Consider the following 23991-nt stretch of genomic DNA (forward strand, 5'->3'; position numbering starts at 1 on the left):
CATTTTTACAGTTACAGAAATAATGTTTCCTGTACTCGCAATACCTTAACAAGGACGTGCAAAACGATTTTGAAATATGATTTTTATCTTCACATTTACAGATGTCATTCATCTTTTTAAATAATATTGATGATATGCGTCCATTCACTAACAATAAACTACTTATCACAAATATCCTGTTTTCATCCCACACTTGTGCTGATCCAAAACGTAACAATAACGATTGCTAGATTTTCAATTTTAGTGATTATTTTTATTCTTTTTCATTTCAATTTTTAATTAGTTTGGTAATTTCGTAAACATAACATTAGAAAACACGATAACCCTTTCAAGACATCATCGCTTTTCCACTATCGCTGTGTAATCTGTGTTATAGGTCGCTGCCTCTTTCCGTTTTGACGAATTGAACCTTCTCAAGCTACCGTTAACAGAGACGGAAGTAGTAACAGTTAAAGTGTCCTGTCGTCTCATTCGCTGCATTTCTATTTCGTCATTAACACTTACCAACCCACAGGTAAAACAGTTTAACACTTTCAGAAATCCGTTTCGAAATTTGGCATTCATCCAGCAATATATGAATGGATTATACATACAGTTACTCATTGCAAGCCAGTGTGACGTCATCCATATATAGTTCATGCCCTTGATGTCATATATACTGGGGTCCACGTCGCCAGCGATGTTGAGTGCGTGAAGAGGTAACCAGCATATCGCGTAAATAATCACAACTGTAATCATCATCTTTATGATCTGAAAAGACAGAACAGGAAAAAAACGTGTAAAAACCATTGTTAATGTCTGAAAGAATATATTTGATATACTTTTTTTGAAAACGATTTTATGCTTGTCACAACAGCAAAAGACGAAACGTGCTAGACGTAGCGATTAACAACACGCAATGTTGAGGGTTGAAATAGACACAGTCAGAGAAAAACTCACATAAAACTTAAGTATATAAAAGATATGTATCATCGTCAAAAGCAATTTCTGCATCAGATTTATCATCTTGTTCTTTAACTGCCCATTAAATAAAAGATTCCATGTCTGCAGGGACACTGCAATATCGAGAAGCATTCCCACCACGCTTTGTATGCGTTAGCGTGCAGTGACAAATATACATTATCACAAGTTGTTGTGTTCCATTTGTTTTGTGTAAACTAGAGAAAAAAATCCTTACCAGAGAAAATCATTCAGATGAGTCAGATGAGAAATTTATACAAAAAAAAAAAAAAAAAAACTTTTAATCAAAGTAATTGTTTGTCATATCAATATTGCAAGGAGTGTATTATGCTGACAACCATTAATCGAAAAATTATATTTAATGACAACTTTCTTACTGACTTTTTTTGCCATCTGGTATTGAACACCTACCATATTAAGCATATGGGTATATTTAAAATAATTTCAAACGATCACATAAAACGCCAATACATCTTATTGCCTTTTTCATTTTGAAATGATTTAATTGACAACCATCTAAAGATAAGTCAAGCTGGTTTTCTGATTTTCGACTACTGCTAGCATGCTCTTTCAGACGCCATGTGTCAATATTGTCTCTCGGATAGAGAAACAACCTGATCACTCTATCAATGTCTCATGATATTATGTAAAAATGTTTACACGTAAAAAGCAATACAAGTATATAACTTATCAAACCGATTGTATCCCTTCTAAATAATAATTGTTGACAAACGCAAGGCGACGGTACATCATTAAAATGCCTGATCCATTTGGAGGTCCCCGCGGCCAATAGTGCAAAACATTAATTTAAATATTTTTATCTGAATAGGAAAGCAACGTCTGTACTAAATATGAAGTATATCAGTAAATGATCTCGTTATGGTGCTAATGGTGGATTTAACAATGAGTTGCCTTCAAGGCACTGACATTTTGATTGGCCGTTAACAAATGAATAATGGTGTAGCAGTTAATTTCTTATATATATATTCCTTCGACTCTGGTGTGATTATACATCACTACGGCAGAGTGGGTACGGCTTGTATTGGATTTTGACATTGATTTAAAGGAAAGATGCTATTTCGTTTTAAAAATTACAAAAGCAATAAAACATTGCGCGATCTCATTATATATATACATACATAAAGTTTTTACGTATTATAAATAGCATTGGTCGAATTTTTATTTCTTACTTCTAGAACCAAAAGGACATTATTGTCGCCAACTTCAAAGGTGACTCAAACTGTTTTTTGTCGTTAAGGATAATGTAAGCATCTTTGCCGTTCACTAAACAAACAACAACAGAACAGCGATGTAATGATAACATTAACAGTGAAAATATGCCAAGTTTTGTGATATCAGAACCATTCTATGAAACCTTGAACGAGTTTGCAGTCTACACTGACAAAAATAAATTTTCCACTTCTTATTCTGCGAAAAAAAACGACTCACAGTATGCATAAGTGATGTAGTCAGGAAAATTCGAAAGTCATAAAATTTACGTAAATTAAGTTAGTTTAGGATGCAGTTAAACAGTGGTGATAAACACCACATTACGTATCATTATGTCATGGATGTGAAAGTCTAAGAAAATTATATTATGAATTATGACATTAAATTGTGGGAAAAGTATCTGGTGTCACATTACAGTCGGACTGGTTAACCTTTGGCGGTTATACAGAACGACATACGCTTAGCTACTTGTAAAAGAATAGTTACTACCGGTTTTATAGTCTTATACTGTCGCACACAAATTGTACATAAAGTCAATGGAAAACCAACAGAATCTTATCCCCGTTTGTTATCCACTGAATTGAAAGAAAAACCCAGAAAATAATTGGAGTGACATTTTAAACGTTCCGATTAATCGATATCAATGTTAAACTGCAGTACGTCGAATGATTCCTTATAGTAATCGCGATAAGGCTAAATTCATTGAAGTCCTTATTTAAACAGGTTACAAAGACCCTTCAAAGTAGTTTAATTTTATGTTCAGATACAGTTCAATAACAAAATAATTATAGACCACGTCCATCGTATAAATCCATCAGAACTGGAAATCAAGGATACGCCAGTTTCCTGTACACCAGCTGCTTAACTCGATCTTCTCCTTCAATGAAACCAACATGCGCAGCTTTCAACCAAACTATATGATAAACGTAATGATTTCAATTTCCCTACCGGAAATATTCCATTTCTGGATAGCAATATCCCTGCATCCCAAACCTATGGTGTTTATATGTCGCAGTTGATTCGACATTTAAGGACCTGTCTCCATTAACATAGGGTTTCAAAAGATGCAGGTTGATGGAAATTACGGTATTACGCTTGTCACAATGATCTCTTTGAGAAATATTCTATTTCTTTGTGCGATATCAATTTGGACGTCTTTGATGTTTGTTAGTTTGCCTGTTGGTTATATACCATGTTCTCATTCGAGCACATGACATTACATACTTGGATTGACCAAAGATTACAGGACGGGTGTCATCGATGAAGCAGAACACCTGGTCTTATTCTCGTTTTATTATTTCAAGATTCGCCTTGTACATTATTCTTTTGTTCGTATTTTGCCCTAGTTTTATTGAATTTGAGTTTGGATTATGACCATGTTGACATATTGGTATTCTCTTGTTGGTTTTCTGTGGGTGTGGTTCATGAATCTTTATATATATCCTTATGTCTTTACCGTCAAGTTATATCGAATAATTACACAAATGGGGTATATTGTTTAGCATTATCTCTGAGGTTGAGTACGATGCTTCGAAGACGTTCCTCTCCTCAAACTGATTCACCTTTGAAAATATCAATAATCACGCCATTATGAATTAATTGTGTGAACCATGAGATGAAGAAGTCGCCAGTCAACCATAATATACATTTTTACACGTCAAACATTTTGCGGCCTGAAAAGATGATGAAATACTCTACACAAGTTAAAATCCTGCGAGACTGACACAGATTCGCACCGATGTCATAAAAATGTAGTTTCTGTACAAAGTACCACACCAACGTCATATAAAATGTTTCCGGGTGGTTGTCTACGATGACACTTGATGGATTAAACATACAGATGTTCATTTTATTGATCAACAGTTACCAATGTCTAAGTATATATCGCTTTAACCGTTTAGTCAGACATTCTTGGGTGCAGCAAACATACCAAATTCAAAATTCTAGAGTACCTGCATCTAGAGTGGCATTGCTCAATTACTTTGGTAAATTTACAACACGTGCTTTATATCTGTCAGTATAGTAATTAAATCGTAAATGATGAGGAAATTTCATTGCAATTTAGTGGGTGGTTAAGACATGATGGAGTAAAAAATGTCATTAAGCATTGTTAACCTGGTGTTTTCATACATAGATATTTTAAACATTTTCCTTCCGATTTCGAGAACATTTCATCATTTTCGATTTCCTTTGCACAACAACAAAAATGGCTGCCCCTTTTTTTAATCGAATGGCATGGATCAACTGATTGGCGCGCATGACTCTGCCAATGCAAAATAGACTACTATAACAATATAATGTTTTTACGGCTAAATTTGAAATATAAAAATTCAGTTGCAGAATTTTTTGCAAGTATGTGCTGATATGCGTTTGATTAATTCCTGGATCGTCCTAGTTAACAGACTTTGATAGTTTTACTAGTAGTATATTGATCAAGATATGCATGACTTGTGTTGTCGATTAAGAAGAAGATACTTACCCTTCCAGAACACCTGGTCTTATTATTGCTGAATCGGAATTAGTTTTAAAGCGTCTCCGTGTAAATAATTCTTTGTTCATATTTTGCCTTTGTTTGAACTAAGGATTTGTTACCATGTCGGTATCTCCTTGTTTCCAATGTAGATATTAATGCTCGACAGTGTCATTGCGAGACAAATGCATTCTAGTTTCCATTACTTTGATTCTTTTATATTGCGTTTGCACTTCAAATATTTTAAAGAATGTTCAAACTTGCATGCAAAACATTACAACACCAGGAGGAGCCTCTGATGGTTTAACTTCCATAACGCGAGCCTCTATTTTCTGCGCCAATGTAATTTATGATGATAGAGGAATGTACCTTGTACAGAATTATATATATATATATATATAGAAATCCGCATATTTCTATATTTTCATACACGTATTTTCAGTCAATTTGAATTTTCTTTCTGAATTTGTTTACTTTCGTCTCCTACATGTAACTGCAATTCTACACGGACGAGTCGTCCCAATGGCACAGTTTTGTTCGTGTTTCTATATCACCATCTATTTACTGTACTAACAAATATGTGATTTAGTACGAACCTCAAACAGCTCAAACAGACCAGAAGTTAGTTTCGATGACGGATGTTTCGGCTTCCATATAAAGGGTCTCAGAATATTACAAATATATATGGAAATATCCGACATGAAAAATCAGAGCGAGTTCATGTAAACATTGTACTCTAAATATCAGGGCGATTTCATTGAAAAAATCATATTCCAAATATCAGGGCGAATACGTTTTCTTGACAATGTGTCTTTTTCCTATATTTTACAGATGTTTGGTGAATGAAGACTATCACATCTTCCTTTTGGTAGTTTGAAGAAAACATTTTTTTTTATAATTCAGTGCTATATGCTATGTACATACGTTTTTTTATGCATTTAAAAAGTAATAGAAATGAATTATCACGACATGTAAATCTATATTCTATTTTTCTAAGTATTTTCTTGTTTTGTTTGGTTAAATCAAAGTGTGCAACCGATGGAAATATGAAAACATAAAAAAAAACTCCTGAAGGATGGCATGAGACGACAAACTACTTGTATTGTTTGAATTACCATCAGTCACATACCGTCCTTAATTAACCGTCACTGGTGTGAGATATAAGCCTGTCCCGCATTTGTTTTCTTATAAATAGCAGCCAATCAAGTCACCCGCACGCGCTGGCGAGCACATGATTATGGGCGATATCAAAGTTGACACTTAGTCCAGCATCAATCGGCATTGTGGCACGTATTCAATATATGTGACGTCATAACTTGTCAATCAGCGGACATATTCTCTTAACTCCAACCAACACTGATAAGGAAACACACTTAATGGGTTTCATGCCTATGATAGCCACTGATGCTCGGTCGTTGACAGTTTGTAGGACTTCTGCTGATGACAAATGTCCCCACGTGTTCTGTCTTCAGACGTTTTGCCGTGTTCTAGTCGTTATAACGCATTGTACCTTTATGTGTGTACCGTTGTATTATTTGTTAGTTTCATTTTTATCTGTGATGTCAAAAATCATTAGTTATAACATCAAAGGACATGATATTTTGATATTTTAATTTTTGATGGTGACAAAACAAATGACATGATACTCACACAGACTTGACAAGTCATGGAGAAGTTAATAATAAAGTCTCCACAGACTTCAATATCTACACGGAAAAAACGTATCCTTCTATACTTACTTACGTTAACCTATTTTAAATATACCTTTAACTTTGTCATACAATTTCCCCTTTAACCTGCTCCGGAGAATTAGCATTCAGAAAACAAGAGGCCTCTGGACGTTAACAGTCATCTAACAAGATTTATATACGATATAACAGCGGTAACAGTAGGACACGTGATAATAGGATTGAATCAGTTCAGAGCATTTTAGTAGTAAAGGCAAAAAATACTCCTTATTTCAGTTTCTCCGCATTCCCTCGAACTTTCAGTTGAACTGCACAAGTGGTAACTAAAATTGAAAATATACAAGAGATGGCGGCCATGACGTCATTATATCTGATTTTGGAATGATGCGAAGAATAACAACATTTGGTTAGGACCATATCAGAGTCATTTCTTGCAAGCTTCAGCTCATTCAACAGGTAGAACTTGGAAAGAAGTTTAAAATGTACCAAAAACTATCGCATGGTGGAAGACTACAGACGAAATACGAAGGTTAAAGGTCAATCTGCCTATTCGAGTCAGATAACCTGAAAAGGCAAAAAGTGTTTTAATTCATTTAAGATAAAACGAGACCCTGGTGCCAGATCCTTTAACTTAAATGTCCCAAACATTTACACAACTTTTGTAATTCTATACCAATGACAATAATGTGTTTCTTAAGAATACCTGGGCCAATTGATGTAAGAATCACAACAGTCGTTATATTGACATAATGATCATGGAGTAGAGTATGGTTTGTGGAAGGCGTCTGTCTCGGCAGTAATGAGCGGTCGTTGTCTACTCGAAATGGAATGAAATGACAGGTGGAATTGTAATACACATCTCTAATGTTTGTAATACAGCAATCTTGTGAAAATGTCGAAAATAAGTAGCTTAGTTTAGAGAGTATCTCACATTTATTGTGATCTATTACATCCTTTATCTAATTGAACGATCTTACATCGCGCTGTTTGGTAAAACCATCAGGTAACTATGTTCGATATTAAGCCATTTCAAATAGACACACATATAAATGATTAACAGATCTTAGAATGTTTTGAATGCGTTCAGAATTTGTACGAAAAATGCTATAAATTCACAGCCTGATTCGTGAGTAACAGTGAAAACACACAATGTCATTTCCTTAGTAACCACCACATTGATACACTATCACTCTGACCTTACCAATATAATACATCCAGGTGACCTTGACCTATTGTCTGAGTAAGTAAACCTGGCAAGTTGACGGGAATCACCGAACGATTGCTTTGCGTATTGTAATACAAAATATTTACGTAGCGTGTTTTCCAATCAGTTATAGAGGATGGGCTGACCTCCCAGTGAAATAGTCCAAATGGACAGGGAACATAGGCGATGTTTGCATTGGTTTGGGGAGGTCACTGTTTGGATAAACAGTACCTTGACCTACAGATAATTTGATGCCCAGTGATAGATGATTGATAGAACGACAGAAGTAGTAGCTTATTGGATAAGATTAAAACAATTTTGTGGATAGTCAGATTGGCTATACAAGCCTACTTATGAGCACAGTCTATTTATGTACAACGACTTTAACATGCCCTGATAACGCTGATGTAGCTTGATTGCTAAAAGTTATTAATACCACAGTAACATACACTTGGTACGTTGTTGGCCAGTCGCATCTAGGTGTTCATAATTTCGTGCACTCAAATAACTTAACGTTGACTTAGATTTTATAGCAGGTATCGACGATGGTGCAGATGATAATCACCCTTCTGTGTATATTGTTTTTCCTTTGTATTTTTCTCAAAAGCACCCTTGTAATTAATTTCTTGCTAATGATTTGTCTTCTTTACCTCGGTTTGAAATTAAATGATAATTCGCCAATATCCATACTTTTGCGTAGCCTTCAAACAAGGCCACGTGATATTTCCCATGTACATAATATGACCAAACATCACTACGCGGTATTCTTAACTCTGTGTTCACAAAAAGGTTATATATATATATAAGACAACACTTCAGATTTAGAAGCTGGTTCAATATAAGGAACGCTAATAGGCAAGCAAAACAATGGACAATTCCTATTATATTATTGCCGATACATATAAATATTCAAAACCTATCTACGTTTCAAAGACGATGTCATGACTTGATAAATATCGGATGTTCAGATGTGTAGTTGTCACATTAACACTACTAGCTTCAAGGCTGGCGGGGCACTTGGTGTTAATTCGATTTCGACATTTGAATAATAAGATGAAGATGCCAATTGTCTTCGCCACAGGACAATGTTGATATCATTTGACAATATCTATTATTGAGGTCGAAGTCCAGGATTGTCCAAGTGTCTAGATAGAATTTATCCTCAGTGCCTCAAACAAGATCAACCACATCACTTCAGATTTGATATGTTGCAAACTTTCATCAAATTTACATCAGAAATCGTTTATGTCTGCGCTGAAATTTAGACAGGAAGTATCGGCCTTGCTTCGAACCATGTAAATGATATTCTATCTGAACATTTGATATTTCACAAGGACACGAACAATACATTAAGCAGCTCGTTTGAAGAAGATGAACACATTTGTATTTTATACTTTGCCTCCTGTTTAGGGCACGAAACGTGTCATAATGGAAATGTATACAATGGAATTTAACAACTTTCTGTCGGAGATAATCCTTAAAAACCCGTTGTGAATTTTGTATTGAAATTCAAATCATGATCTAAAATCAGCCATGTGATGAAGAATTTTATGTGTAAATCGAAGCAATCAGCAAAAGCTTGATGTGAAATTGTAAATGCTGACTTTGATGTTTAAATCTATGTAACGCGATCTAGAATCAGTTGCCGTAATATATCGTGTTATTTGTGTTTTATCTCATTTGTAATATCTTAGTTGTAATGAAGGTAGAATCTAGATAATTGTGTTGTCTTTAGTGTCTATGAACGATGTTTTATGTTTTTTATCAGTAAATATTTCATGACAAATAAAGAGTTGTTTGTATGGTGACAAAGGTAACAACACTTATCAACGACGTTGGACTGTCTATGCACATTAAAAAGGTTTTCTACCACAAATAGGTGGAAGTTGTTCAATCCCAGGGTATCTATTCATCGTTTTGAGCTTTCAAGTAATACTACACGTAGTATAGTACTTAGGCGTGTTTTGATTGGCTAATTCACGCACTCCAGGTAATTAGAACGCGCAGCAAATAATTCACAACTGTTGTGCTATAATTTTATTTTTATTCGGATTTTGATCCTTTCTTCTGCTTTGAAGGTATACACTAATATATCTAATTTTACTTGGTTAAATTATCTCCATGAATTAAGGAAATAATTAATTGCATATTCATCAGCAGCATTTCACTTAAAGTGCATACGATTACGCGCCCTGACATATGACGTAAAGAGAACACATGTTGAAACAGTATTTTTATTGTTGAAAAAAGAGATCATACAAACTCTTAGTTGTTTCCTTCACTTTCACTAGTTATTTTCCAAAAGTACAAAATGATTCGGCGAAACTCTTCTTTTTTTAAGTTTTGAAAATAATAACTCTCGCAGGTGAAAGAAATACCACTTGGTACAATCACACGTTTTGGTACCTCTATGTATATTGCTAGTAGATTTGAATATTCCTGGACGACACGCGACTCCATAGAAATGAACTGACTTTCAACATTAATGTAGGTTTACTCCTTAAATATGTGATAGATTATAGTCATTTACAAGACTCTTTATTAATGCAAGTAAAATATTGATTCCCCTGATTTACTCCACCTCCAGGATATTCCGGTCGCTACATATAGCATCAAAAACGTAGTAATGCAGATTCGAGGAATTCCCGTTATCAAGAGACAAAAGTGACGTCACATGGTATAGTGTGCTATTGATGACACGGTACATAAGGTTACCTTAGTTACAACTAATATCAATTATTTTCTAAACTGAGTATGCTGGCATGATCGCGTATCCGTTTGGCTATATGTAAGTCGGAGACTACTCAGTGCAAGTGATTCTTTATCTTTACACATTGCATCCTATATACATTAATGTAGCTAATGACTAACTGTAACCGCAGTGGAATGCATTCCCTTGATGTAAAAAAAAGGAGAATTTCAAAAATTCGAGGAAAGTGCCAAATAATCCTTGGTGCTAGAGGCAGTCCATTCATATTTGAAATGTAAAAAATAACTTTTAATTTAGTTTGTTTGGTATATATTTCTGGGTTAATTGCATCGTTAACAACCAGGGTCACTTTGATGCCGGGTTCCTCTGTAGTAGCCTCTTGCATGTCACTCAGAGCAACTGAAATAATGTGTCGTGCCTAACGGTAGAACTAAGGAGTAATATAGAGAGCGTCGAACCAAACACATTAGAACGCTCTACCGACGGGTCTATATGCCCCAATGAGCAAAAATCAGGAAAAACTAGACCATTCACGAAAATGGTGCTGCGTTTTGTACAAATGTAAGAAATACATATAGGGTGGGTTTTAAAATATGATGGATCGCTATGAAGAATGTAGAAATAATCGGTCAAGCCTCTTTTACTGTCAGATTCATATAGATCTACATATAAAACATGTTTACTGCTGTTCTATCACAGCATGTAATTACTATGTAATTATGTTTGTCTACAGCGAAACATTGATACAATATAAAAAAGATAATGACATTTAAAAACACAACGTTAGTTCACTGTTCTGACCGCCCCTTGAACTTCAGATAAATGGCACCAAATGACAGAACAAACATAGCTACTAGCGACAATTCCATCTCGACCTCAACGATTAGTTGTCGCAGGTCATGGCCCGTAATACAGGGCCTGCGGATTTACGTCTTTGTGTTTCTTTATGACATATCCAATTAATAAGCCACCATGGTGCAATGGCTTTCGATAATCAATATTGTTATTACATATTTATATATTGGATGTTCTGACAGCGAATATCGACACAGAGGAAGTGGGAGCTTCGCGTTCAAGCTGGACAAAGTTGTTCCTTTACAACCAACTGAGCAATGCACTTTAGTGACAGACAGGAAAATCCACTTTCTTTACAAAAGAATGGCGAATGCACAGATCCGTTACAACCATCTCACCAATGCAACAAACTGACAATATACCTTTCTGCTACAAAAGACTCTTATGTACATTTCTGTTTTTAAATTCTGACGAATGCACAGTTCTGTTACTAATGACAGCCAGTAGACGTGTTTGTAACAGATTGACCAATCCAAAGTTCCGTAATTGAGGGAACTTATTGATGCTAGATAGACTTTTTATTTTTGGTTTGTTACGGAGCGATATTTTTTATTACTGAGACAGACAACACGACACTGTAAGTAAATAACCATAAAAAGAGACACGAACTCAACAACAGAATGTGATCTTCCATTGAGCAGTACAATGATGGTGCCACTATATTGGCAATATATTGGTCATAACAGGATTAGTTGCTGGAGACTTATATTAGCCAATGTGATGGCGTTGAGAATAATCTACACATCGTAGGTAATAAGATTTGATGAATCACTTATTCTTGTCAGCAACATCGAATTGATATAATCCAAGTATGAAAGTACAAAGATTGACCAAACGACGGACACACTGAGTACCATTCACTGTAGCTATTATTTGCATCGTGTGTTATTAATTTGTATCGAAATGTCCATGTTGGGTGACACAGAGCGGTCAACTGGAAGGTGAATCTCTCTAACCATCTGGTTTATATTTTGGTCCATGCAATGAATATAAATTGTGAATGAATGTGATACATAGACATATCTGAGGGCATGAACCAGAAAAACCTAACTGAAAGCATTGGTCGGAATGGGATAACAGTATTGTAGTGCACTAACCTGGTTATGTGAGCGAGTAGTAATTGGTTTTCAAATCCTGGGTATTTCCTCCAATTATCCGTTTTTACTGAATGGACATTAAGTCTCGGACCTTTCCTATTGATTCGTATAAACATTGATTCCATAGATCACTTGACTACAACTTATTACTAAACAGCTTATATATCAGTATGATACTAATATTATCATAAAAACAACATCTGTTTGAAACCAGCATCAATATATCAGATATAAACAACCAATTTCTTGAAATTCTTCCCAGTGTTCATACAAAAATTTTCAAAAGCTCCAGAAAACACAAACATATCAACAGAATCATATTACAATCTCCAATTCGGTGAAACTAGGGCAAAATATGAACAAAAGGAAAGGGGAAATTTCCATAGACAGTATAACAATGATAAGACCACGTGTTCCGAAGGAAATGCGTCCTGTGCTTCATCGAAAGCAACCTCCATGTAAACTCTAACTATCAAGTTCCCAATTGAGAACAAGTTATGTAACAACGGAACCACCTGTCATAGTCCGAGCATAAATCATGCCCAATGTCATGTCGCAAAAGGATAAGATATTTCCCAATAAACATTGATATGTTTCAACATTTTTGAAGGTTGTCACTACTGTGTATACCCTATCCAGTCCTAGACCTTTTTTTATTAATTATAATGATGGTGATTTGTTATGCACAGACGTAGTGAGTTTTAATTCCTGTTATTTTCAGTTGGATTTCCCAGCAATAAGGTGTCTTCATGTATTTATTAAGAAGGGAGTATAGCAGGGGTAACAATTATTTTTGACTGATTTTAACAGTGATGTTTGTCTTTGTGAGTTGAACTAAGGGTTTAGGTTAGGGGTTGGATGTTTATAGGTCCTTTCTGCAGTGACGTGTGTATGTTTAAGTGAGGAGTACGAATTGGTTTAGAATTATTTTCTATGATAACTACAGTGACGATTGAGGGTATAGTTTAGGGCAATGTGAGGACTATTTATGGCTGATTGCTCTGTGTATCAAGACTACGGTTAGATCTAATGATAGTTCCGGCTGATTACTGCACTGGTAGGTGTTTTTAGGTTGTTTTCGTCTTCATTTGTACATACTTTGAACAGTTCATATTTACAAGAATCACCGTATCAATGGCTGCTTTTGATCATTCTGATCATGACGGGAATAATTGTCAATAACTGGAAATTATAAATAGTGCTTGATAATTGCAATTCTTCTGTTGTCTCGATCTTTTCGTTTGAACAACACAAAAGTTTAATTTAAAAGAAAACTCGACATCCAAGAAAATGTACAGGAAGGATAAGATCTTTCGGTGGGTTAGGCCTCTTCTGTTTCATCGCAGACTTCTCCAGGTAAATTTTAATCCATCCAAGCAAGCGATGTCACGTCCCAAAACGAAAACAAAGCCAATAACGATTGAACTACCAATAATACTAACAGACATTACACAACTTCATACTGGGAAGAGGATATTTCCAAATTAAATGATTGGGGTAACTAAAAATCTTTCCAATACTCCTTATTAACTTGCATCTTTCGAAATTCTGTGTTATAAGTTTATTCGTCAGTTGCCATCTTCTTCCAAGGAATCTTGATGCCAGGAAGAAGCTATTGAATATCGAAGCAAAAGCGACATGCAATCGCCAAATGTAGGGAAGAAGGGACTTTGTTATGTTAAATTGGAAAAAAATACAATAGGGAAATCGAATTCATTGATCGCATGGCGAAAGATCGTGGCAAGCGGCTGGTGCAAAACGATATATTGTGTCCTTCATTCTTATATGGTTTGGAACTTGCAAACATAGTTTTCATGGGACCTCACTAGAGTTCATGACGTCGGTTGGGTTATTGACTTTATGGAAAATTGTTGAACGTTATTCCTTGGTTATAGTGCCGTAAGCATTGTTTCGTGATAAGACAAAAACTCGTGTAACATGTTCAAATGATATAGAATAGAATTTGGTTTACCCAGACGTCGTAACAAATATCGAAAGTCTGGAGATTCAGAATTCTGTACAAAGTCATCAAGTCTTTATCGTATTACTACATGCCGAAGTCTTATTGATTCGTCCTGCCAATCCATTTTAGACATACGGAACTTTCCATGTCAATCATCATATTTTTGGTACCTAAGTTGTTCATACACAGAGAACGATTTCAAAAAAGAATAATGACCAGAAAATTTTCTTATTGTTCATTTACTCATTAGTATTATCTTTGTCTAGCAGACCACCAAAAATAAAAAGAAACTCGACAGTTACGTCTAAGTAATTTTTCAGAGAACGGTAGCAGGATCCACGTCTATTAAAAGGAAACATTATTACTTTCTAGCAGATCAGCAACAAGATGTGCGACAATACGTTATACTCGTAGAAAACGATAGCCTCAATGTTTTACAGGCCCTACACCGAAAATGGAACTGTTACCTTATCGGTCCTTAACGAGTCATCTTCTGGGAATAGGCTCTGCATATTTAACATTGCTTTACAAGTCGTTTTTAGGGAACAGTCACGTGACAAATGACTCTCAAGACACTCGCAGGGATTGGAAGCATGATTGATGCCCAACAAATCTCCTACGGGGATGGTAACATTATCATTACTTAAAAGATATTCCATACCTGTTCAGTTTTAAAAATATTTTACTCGTGGTAACTTAAGTTCATAGTAATAAACAAGGAGCTATACAGTAATCCTTCTGACTGGCCATTCCGTGGAAACTGTATTCTTCAGCATGCGATGTACAGGTACAAATCTGCCAAACGGTCATTAAGTACATATAGTACATATATAGATTTTCTCTAGGTATGTGACAATCATTCAAGAGAACCAAGGTGGTAACTTGTATGTATAATATGATATAAAGAATGTATGAAAGATATGCGTCAACGAAAATAGGATTTCGTTCCATTAAAAAAATCGAAACGTAACGTGTTCGACTTTTGCGCTTTCATACACTTCGTGATCTATAATTTTAACTGGACGTTAGAAGGGGACGCTTAAATGACGTTTTGTCGATTTGTTTTTGCTCATGGACTATATATTGTGGCTGAATAGTTAAAGTCATAAATCTATTTATAGCATCAACTATTTTCACACTTTTTCCATTGCTAAAGTACTTCTATTATAATACATATTATATTCGTATAGAGCCTTCGGCGAATATCATCGAAATTTTACCTGAATTTTAATTACAAATTACACAAAACCCAAATCCTGACTGGGTGAATCTCATAAAATATGTCTAAAAAGCTACTATAAATATTTCAGTTCTTAACTTGATCTTCATAGAAAATGTTTTTAAAAAGAAAGGAAAAAAAAAAAAAAAAAAACGGTAACAGCAACCTTTTTCGAATCACAATCAAATCAGAAAGTCATTAAAAAGATATCCTTTATTTTCAAAAATTTTCATTTTCATGGAAATTCTAGAATTTCAACATTATTCCTTGCTTTTTTATCCCGGTAGAATCCAATTAAGCTTCAACGAAAGGGGATCTTTTCATCAAAATAACATTGAAACAAAGAATGTCTGTTAGAAACAAAAAATGTGAAACGATTATTTCCTATTCACTTTATTCTGAGGCATGTAACGTTGTTAATCTCTAAAGTCGAACCTTTCAAAACATCAAAATATATTATTTCAAGATATCATACATGAAAAAAATGTTAATTCCATATTATATTTACATACAACGGTAAACTTGGGACCTCAGAGTATCAGTTATTGCTCCACCCTGTACTATACCTTGTCCGCAGATAAATTGCTGTAGACTGTAGAGTATCAGTTATTGCTCCACCCTGTACTATACCTTGTCCACAGATAAATTGCTGTAGACTGTAGAGTATCAGTTATTGCTCCACCCTGTACTATACCTTGTCCGCAGATAAATTGCTGTAGACTGTAGATTATCGGTTACAGCTCTGCCCTATAGCAGAATGGTAGACATTTGTTGAAAAAATTACCGTTAAGGGACCCCAGATTACCAGTTAAAGCTCTACCCAATAGTAGTCTTTGTCTGCAGATGAATTATGATTAAGGGACCGCAGAGTATCGGTTACAGCTCTACCCTATAGTAGAATGGTAGACATTTGGCGGAGATGGATTATCGTTAAGGGACCGCAGAGTATCGGTTACAGCTCTACCCTATAGTAGAATGGTAGACATTTGGTGGAGATGGATTATCGTTAAGGGAGCCCAGATTACCAGTTAAAGCTCTACCCTATAGAAGATTTTTGAGGAAATGATTAACCGTTAAAGGGTCTTGAAGTATGATAAGAAAACAAATCGATGTAGTAGTGTCTGCTATCTTATTTCTCTGTGAGTTGTTATCACAGCTTAAACCTTCGGTTGTTCAGAATCAGAATTAGCATCGTAGTGTTCAATAATACACACGATTTTGCCAGTGGTTGCTACAATAAAACGTCTTTCTTCACGTTAACCTGATAATCATGGAAAGCATTGAAATGAGTACTATCGAAGAAAAGCGATATTTCAATCTATGGAGAGTGATTCATGCCCAGCATGTCTTTGTAAATGTTGATGCTGTAGACGAAATTCATGCACGTATTACTACGAGAAAAGCCTGACGCTTCACATATAATCCTAAGTAGGAAATTTCCTTCATTGACGGTTGGTAGCTTTACAATGGAAAATATAATCCTGCAAAGGACCATATCATCCGTCATGGATGAATTGTATACTCCTTCAGACAGGTTATACGTAAAGTTTACATTTAGAGTTCACAGCTACAATAAATAAAGTAGTAAAGGCAAATATAGCTAATGTACTTAGTTGAGACATATGTAGTGAAAACCAACTACCACAGAAAAAAACACCTTCGTCTTATATAAATATTTTTCTTATACTAATAAAGAAATATATTGATGCATATTCTTACAGTGGTGTCTGATGTGCCATTTACTTCTACTGACAAATAACAGTGCTCCATCAACGCCATAACATTCGAATGTGATGCTCCTAGTCCTACCATCAATTCACGCGATTTTCAATGCACAAGTGTTGTCGTTAGTTTTGTTATCGGAAATGTCACTTCTTATTATCATACTAACTGTACATCATATTGGGTTGCTCATTACAGTGAATAATTTAGAATAATTATCATTGGAAAATAATGAAAAAGAACCATCTCAGTTGACATTTTGAAGAGATCAAACGGTACTTACAAATTGTCTGACATTTTGTAACACTGCCATGATAAATATGATTACTTAAGAGCCGAAGACTCAAACACGTCCCAATTGTCAGCAATATACTCATTCAACTTGTCAACTTTTTACGTGCAACTAATTTGTTCCTGTTATAATGAAAACCAGAAACCAACGTAAGTGCTCGGAACGATATCACGAGGCACAAATCATTTCGATACCCTCAGGCTTGTTTATGAGGAACAACATGTTTTCTTAAGAGGTCGAACCGGAACCCCTCTGACTTGTGTATCTCCATTATCTCTCTAATAAAACATAACATTTAAGTTACAACAAGAAGTAGAACGGTGATGATAATGGCGTCTTCTTCTGCAAGGTTGAAAACAAATCAAGGGCCGATAGATTATTACCTTGACACGACGCGCTTTGGGATGATCAACATCCTGTCCACGTTTGTGTCTGATCTATAATTTAACAGCTATCGGATGTGACTAGGAGAGTATTGTTTAAACTTATTACTAGCGCGGGTACAATAAAAAGGACATATTGTTTTTAAATAACAATAGTTTGTCTTTCTTTGAAAATACATAAAAATACAGCCAACTGTTTACATAAGTCATAACCTGTCATTATGCTATAACAACTAGCCTCATTCATATTCTCTTTACTTCTGGTCTTGACTTAACACTGAACACGTAACACTTAGCGGTCACACACGCGACACAGTCTCTTTCCAGACATTCACAAGATTAGACAACTGTGCTTGAGTGCAGAAAATGTCTAGGAATATTTTGTAGCACTAACATTATCACATTTCAAACCCATTTGGGATAGACTTTGTCTTTGTGATAACTGATAGTGTGAGTGGTCCGGATTTTTTTCCCGTAAAAAATATAAAGAGTTCAAGTATTATACAACCGAAAGTTGGAAATCACAATGACGTAGTTCAATAAAACACTAATGGGTATATAGTATATATATATATATTCTACATATCTATTACCGTTTATACTAATGATACCACACTGAAATCTCCGCTGAATGTAAAAATTATAATTGTAAATAGCAGGAAAATGCAAACATTCTTCTTGTACACAATAACAATTTATAAATAGCAGCAAACCACGTATATTTGATATGGGATTTATCAAGATATATTTTTTGTTTCGTACATGAATTCTAAAATACAATGAAATACGATTACATAAAGCATCGTCAAGATTCTAAGCATATCACTATTCCAATTTTCTAAACTGGACTTCATAATAACATTTAGTGTATTACTGGCAACGGGTCTATTGATAAAGATACTCACTTGAAATTTACCTTTCAGGTTGCGAAATTATGTTCTTGTCGGCATTAGATTGTATCTGGTCCAGATATTGTCATCATTTTTGAAATTGTTTATCATAAAATTTGTAGAGAAATCTCCATTGTTGACATACAATAAAGATAATGTTGCCTATGCATTGCAGTCGGTGCTATAATTTCCTAGTCCTACGGTATCGGTCATTATGGGGGTTCTCGTTTCACTAAAATCGATTTTACCATGGCCACCAATTATGAACAAATGTCCAAACCACGTGATAACCAATGTTTATAGGTGTAATAATCATCGAATGCTATTTAACTTTTCGCTATGGGTAATACAATTATTACTACTGTGATTTTATCACCAATGTGTTAAAGATATTCTTTCCAAACAAATTCTTAAAACAGGTTTTCTATTTTCCTGATAACATAGCCTGTTTCGATAGGTCCACTGGTTAGATGAACATGTATAATGACAGAGTCATCAAGATCAAGTCAACTGTACCTTGCTGACCATGTTGACATGGGATAGTCATCTATTGGTGAATATAGCACTCATTGTCTGGTGGGGCTTTGATTAGTTGGCACACACTTCTTTGAACTGGCTCAAATGAGCAATTAAGTTTACGAAGCGGAAACGAAACCCACACGAGAAGTAAATGATTTGTCAAATATCCCTGCAATGACGCCCGACAAAGCCAGCACCACTGGTAGTGACAGACGTTTATGCTTAAAATAATAAATATTTCCCGTACTGCTAAACAGAGGGCACTGGAAACCTACGAGGTTATTTACGAAACGGTTAGGCAATAGTTCGAGATTTACCAACAAAATGTAAATACAATGACATCCATATCGTTTAGCCAACAATGATAGTTACCCATGCATTATATCGTTAGATTTACATGGAAGGTACCACAAGCATTTTTAAGGTAAATACTAATTACACTTTTTAGTTGAAATAAAATCGGTCAATAGGTGCATCTTTGTCAAAGTATGAATATCGACAAAATTATGTATTTTTATGCATTCGACATGTTTTTGTAAGTAAAAAAGGAAAAGTCTCCTCGTATCCAGAATATTTCTAATGTCAGGAAAAGATATTAATGGCAGGCATGTGATTTCATTAACGGACAAAGGCATGTAATAACGTTACCCGTCGGTAAAAAAACCTATTTCCCTCTTGCTGAGAGAATTAGGTTTGGATGATTACCAATGAAACATTTAAACACTTCATATTTTACTGTGGCGAAATACAACCATACCATTCTTCAGTTGTAGTTGCTGATAAGGGAATGGAGCTGCCTCTGTTCTGTTGGATTCCTTGATTTGACATGTTAATTCTACCGTTCTTTGTCCTGTTAATTCGGAGTCTGATATTGCATGCTAAAAGGATATGCAATTCGAAGAAATACTGATTTTTTGTTCCATCTTGAATCATCGTTCCTGCAAACATTATTTGACGGGTAAAATTACGTTATTTCAAGGACGCTGAAGTGTCAACTTACAAGAGTTTTCTTATCACAAATACCGAACAAGATTGCAGTTTCGATATCAGAACAAATTTTTGTACAAATGCAGGAGAAGAAATTGTGGATGAAATCGGTTAATTCGATAAGGTCTCATACAGACGAGGTGAAAAGTATGTTGCAAATTTCCGTATTTTCGATGTTAAGCCTAAATAAGGCACAAGTCGATCAAATGTGCTGTCAAGAGTTTAAAGTTAAAGCACTTCCTTCTTATCTCTTTCAGCCCCTTACAGCGATCTTTCCTTACTTTTCTGAGACAACTTACATCTAAGCTGTTTAGTATGTGAACTGATTTTCTCGTCCCAAACCAACTGCATTTTCATCTCCCAGCTAAGATTTATGAGTAAGGTGGGTTGGTGACGATTATTAGTGGAGGTTTAAGTTCATCAGCATGATTTTTTAAACATATTTCGTTCTGCAATGAGAAGTTTGACGTGTTCAGTGTTTGTTAATACGTCTAACGGCTTTGATATTGTCCAAGGTGTTGCCTGTGATACTAACATTATTTTGATATGTTTTGTCATTTTCATGTAAGTTGTCGTTGGTTGAGGAATCAAAGCATTTGATCTTGGCCTCATTGCACCGATCCTGAGGTAACCATGCTGAAAATTCCTCTGCACACACAGTACACTCGTTTTAATGATTAGTTTTGTTTGTGAGTTCTGGTTGAAACCTCCTATTATTCGTTTAATAGATTGTATAATTATTCTATCAATGGTTTGAATATTGGAATCCAATACATAAAAAGGTTATGGTTCATATATTCAGCTGGAATTACTACAGTCCTATGTAAGCAATAATGTTCTCAATAATTGGACGGTTATCGCTGACAAATGTTGTCCTGGCACCATTTGCTTGGACGGGTGTAATTATTTATTCAGGTAGAAAGATAAATGACGTAATGGATGTTTAAAATGGTTGTTTTAACATTGTAAGTGTAATCTGACGGAAGCATAAAGCCTGTTAACCGATGGCGAGACAGCTAATAGGTAATTCAACTCTGTAAAAGAACGCTCTTCATGTTGGAAACGGAAGTAAAAATCTTAGCAATCTCCATTTAGTAGATGTTTGGAACGTGAAAGGGGGATTTTAGACATGACTCAAATATTGAGCATCATTTCATCCAGGAGAAAACAACACATAATGAATACGTATCATTGAATATACAAGTTTCTAGAATAATTTCTTCCGGTATTATGTTAACAAGATAAAACACAATCTGTTCGGAGGGCTCTAACACACGGTAACGTTCTCAACGACCCCGATCATGACGTTGATGTGGAGAAGCATATCAAATATGAAATCTTAAAGCGGTTTTAGTGTCGGTAATTAAGCTGATGTGAGACGCCATACTATAGTTTAGTCACATAGCCACGGGTTGTCTGTAGCGAACTGTACATTCCGTTTTATTTCTAACTGGCAGCCGGGAAGGTAAGGCACACATACTGAAAACATAGCTTGTTTGAAAGATGATTGAAAGGAAAACCCCAAAAGATTTACTCTTGTCTTTCAAAAACTGTACTAGTTTGTCTGGAAGGTGACTTTAATAGCCACACGGGGAGAAACAGATGTCTCGCAGTTAATATCAGGATAGGAGATTTCAAATAAATAATTATTGGCTTAATATGTTGAATATTAGTCTTTAAGTATATTTAACATTTTCATAACTTTTGTAACAGCTATGTAGATCATTTCAGTATCATTTCAGTTATTAATTTGGATAACAGCTGCGCAATAATAACGATTACCAAGACATTTTTTTAGCAGACGTGTCAAATACGGGGAATAATCCTGAGGTCTGATTAAAACTGTTCCCGAACCTTAAGTGCTGTCGTACAAACTCATATTGCTTGACATAGTCATGGCTCTTCGGAAACGAACATGGTGGAATGTTTGGGAATCTTGGTAGAATGTTTGGGAATCTCTAGGAACAATCAAATATATTCTGCGTTTTGTTCATCTAAAGTTTGAAGAATTGTTCTTTAGTGGAATCCATTATCATTAAGTCCAGTTCCAATATATATAAATCTCTATTATGAAACAATTCTACCACGGTTAACATTATTATACAATTCAATTAAACACTGAATCAAGAAACCAAATTACAAAAATCCTTTATCAATCAAACTTGAAAGATCTTCAGCCTTCCTATCCATTCCTGGCTATGGTATAGGGAAATGAATGGTTTTGTGTCAATATTTGTCGGAATATGCCACGTAACAGTTGATAAGTGTAGGTAACTTTGTTCAATGATACAAACATACGTTCTTCTTGTTATCATACAGGAATTATATATCACATTCAATCTACGAAGATGGAAGCATTTCATGTTGTTTTTTTTTTTCAAAATAGTTGAATTTGATACATTCTGTGAAAACTGGCGTATTTCATAAATTCTGCTGAAATTAGTTTAACTATCAAACTCCTACCTATAAGTCAAGGCAAAGTCGTACATCTTGGAATTTTCTTGGTGTTTTCGAAGTGATCCTACACTGCTGTGAAAAATGACCGTGAACAAAGTGTCTTTGTTTGGCCTCCGTGTTAACGCTATTATTTATTGCATAATATTTCTTGCAATTACGTAACAAAAATGTTCGCATTAGGACCAGGTAGTAAACAACGTAATCAATTAAAAGGGGTAATTTCAAGGCCAGTGTTACTCCCGAGGCAAAATTAAGGGTTCTTTTCTTAATTAAATATCAACTTAAAAATGCTTCTAGAAAGCAATAATATCAGGAAATAGCACCAGCATTACGATATATTCATCACAGCTCATTTAATGAAAATACAAAACAGAACTGATGTCAAATATTTGAAGCTTAACTGACTCTTAGTTGAGATGTTTAGGAACTGTTAGAAGTATATAATGGGTATAATTTGATAATGTTCTTAGTATCTAAAGCGGAGAAAATCCTTTGGATTATGGACGGATGTAATAAAAAGCATTAGGTGATAACAGCACACTGAACTACTCACCTTCCTCTTGGATTCGGTCATCCGTTGGTCACGTGTTGTCATGGCCTCCCCTGGCGTTCTGTCTATCCACATGACAGTACTGATCCGGCCATACGTAAACATCAGTATAAGCAGGGGTATGAAGTACTGAAGTAACATGATCATTGTTCCGTACAAACGTTTATCTTCGGGATTCGCAAACATTTCTTGACAGAATTTCGGGGCTGTTGATACATTGACATATTTGTGTGTCCAAGAAAACAGGGCTGTTGGTATGGGTATTAGGAAAGCTACACACCAAATCAAAGCGATTACGATAAACGCTTGTTTTTTGGACATTTTTTGTCGAAGTGGGTAAATGATAGCGATATAGCGATCCATACTTATAGCGACAAGAGTAAAAGAGCTGAGGAAAACTGTCACGGATTGGAGGAATGTGACAATGGGACACAACAGGTCACCAAAAGGCCAATAATTCAAAACGAGATTGGCAACAAACGTAAAGGGGATGCACAAAATGGCCATCAACAGATCACTCATAGCAAGACTTACAATAAAAAAATTCATCACAGTGCGCATGCGCCTTGCCCGAAACACTATAAAACACACAGTTAAGTTTCCTCCCACCGATAGAATTATAATTGCCGAATACATGGTGATGAGGATAGCCTGGAGATAGATCGGAACTTTTAATGGAGTATGACCAATAGTACTACCTCCATCCGTTGAATCACTGGCGTTTAAAAGAGGGGGATTGATCGTCACATAATAACCCTGTTCTGTGGGGGTCTCTATTCCGGTTTCTGTATCCAT

The 23991-nt window shown here is 35.3% G+C and overlaps 1 protein-coding gene across 1 annotated transcript; it reads right to left on the reverse strand.

Annotated features, from left to right (window-relative positions):
• Positions 1-336: 336 nt before the first annotated feature.
• On the reverse strand, positions 337-23991 carry LOC132546904 (RYamide receptor-like). Its single transcript, XM_060210631.1, has 2 exons — positions 23200-23991; positions 337-750 (listed from the first exon to the last, which is right to left on the reverse strand). Exons 1-2 carry the CDS (start codon positions 23989-23991, stop codon positions 337-339), a joined length of 1206 nt encoding a protein of 401 aa, XP_060066614.1.

This window comes from Ylistrum balloti, unplaced genomic scaffold, assembly GCF_031769215.1.
Source record: "Ylistrum balloti isolate Yb309-2 unplaced genomic scaffold, AGI_CSIRO_Ybal_v1 Utg369920, whole genome shotgun sequence".
Classification (NCBI taxonomy): Eukaryota; Metazoa; Mollusca; class Bivalvia; order Pectinida; family Pectinidae; genus Ylistrum; species Ylistrum balloti.

Coding starts and splice junctions, on each gene's coding strand:
- LOC132546904 (XM_060210631.1), bottom strand. CDS start 23,991: ATGGATACAGAAACCGGAATAGAGACCCCCACAGAACAGGGTTATTAT. Junction 751..23,199: donor TGACCGAATCCAAGAGGAAG/GTGAGTAGTTCA, acceptor CTGTCTTTTCAG/ATCATAAAGATGATGATTAC.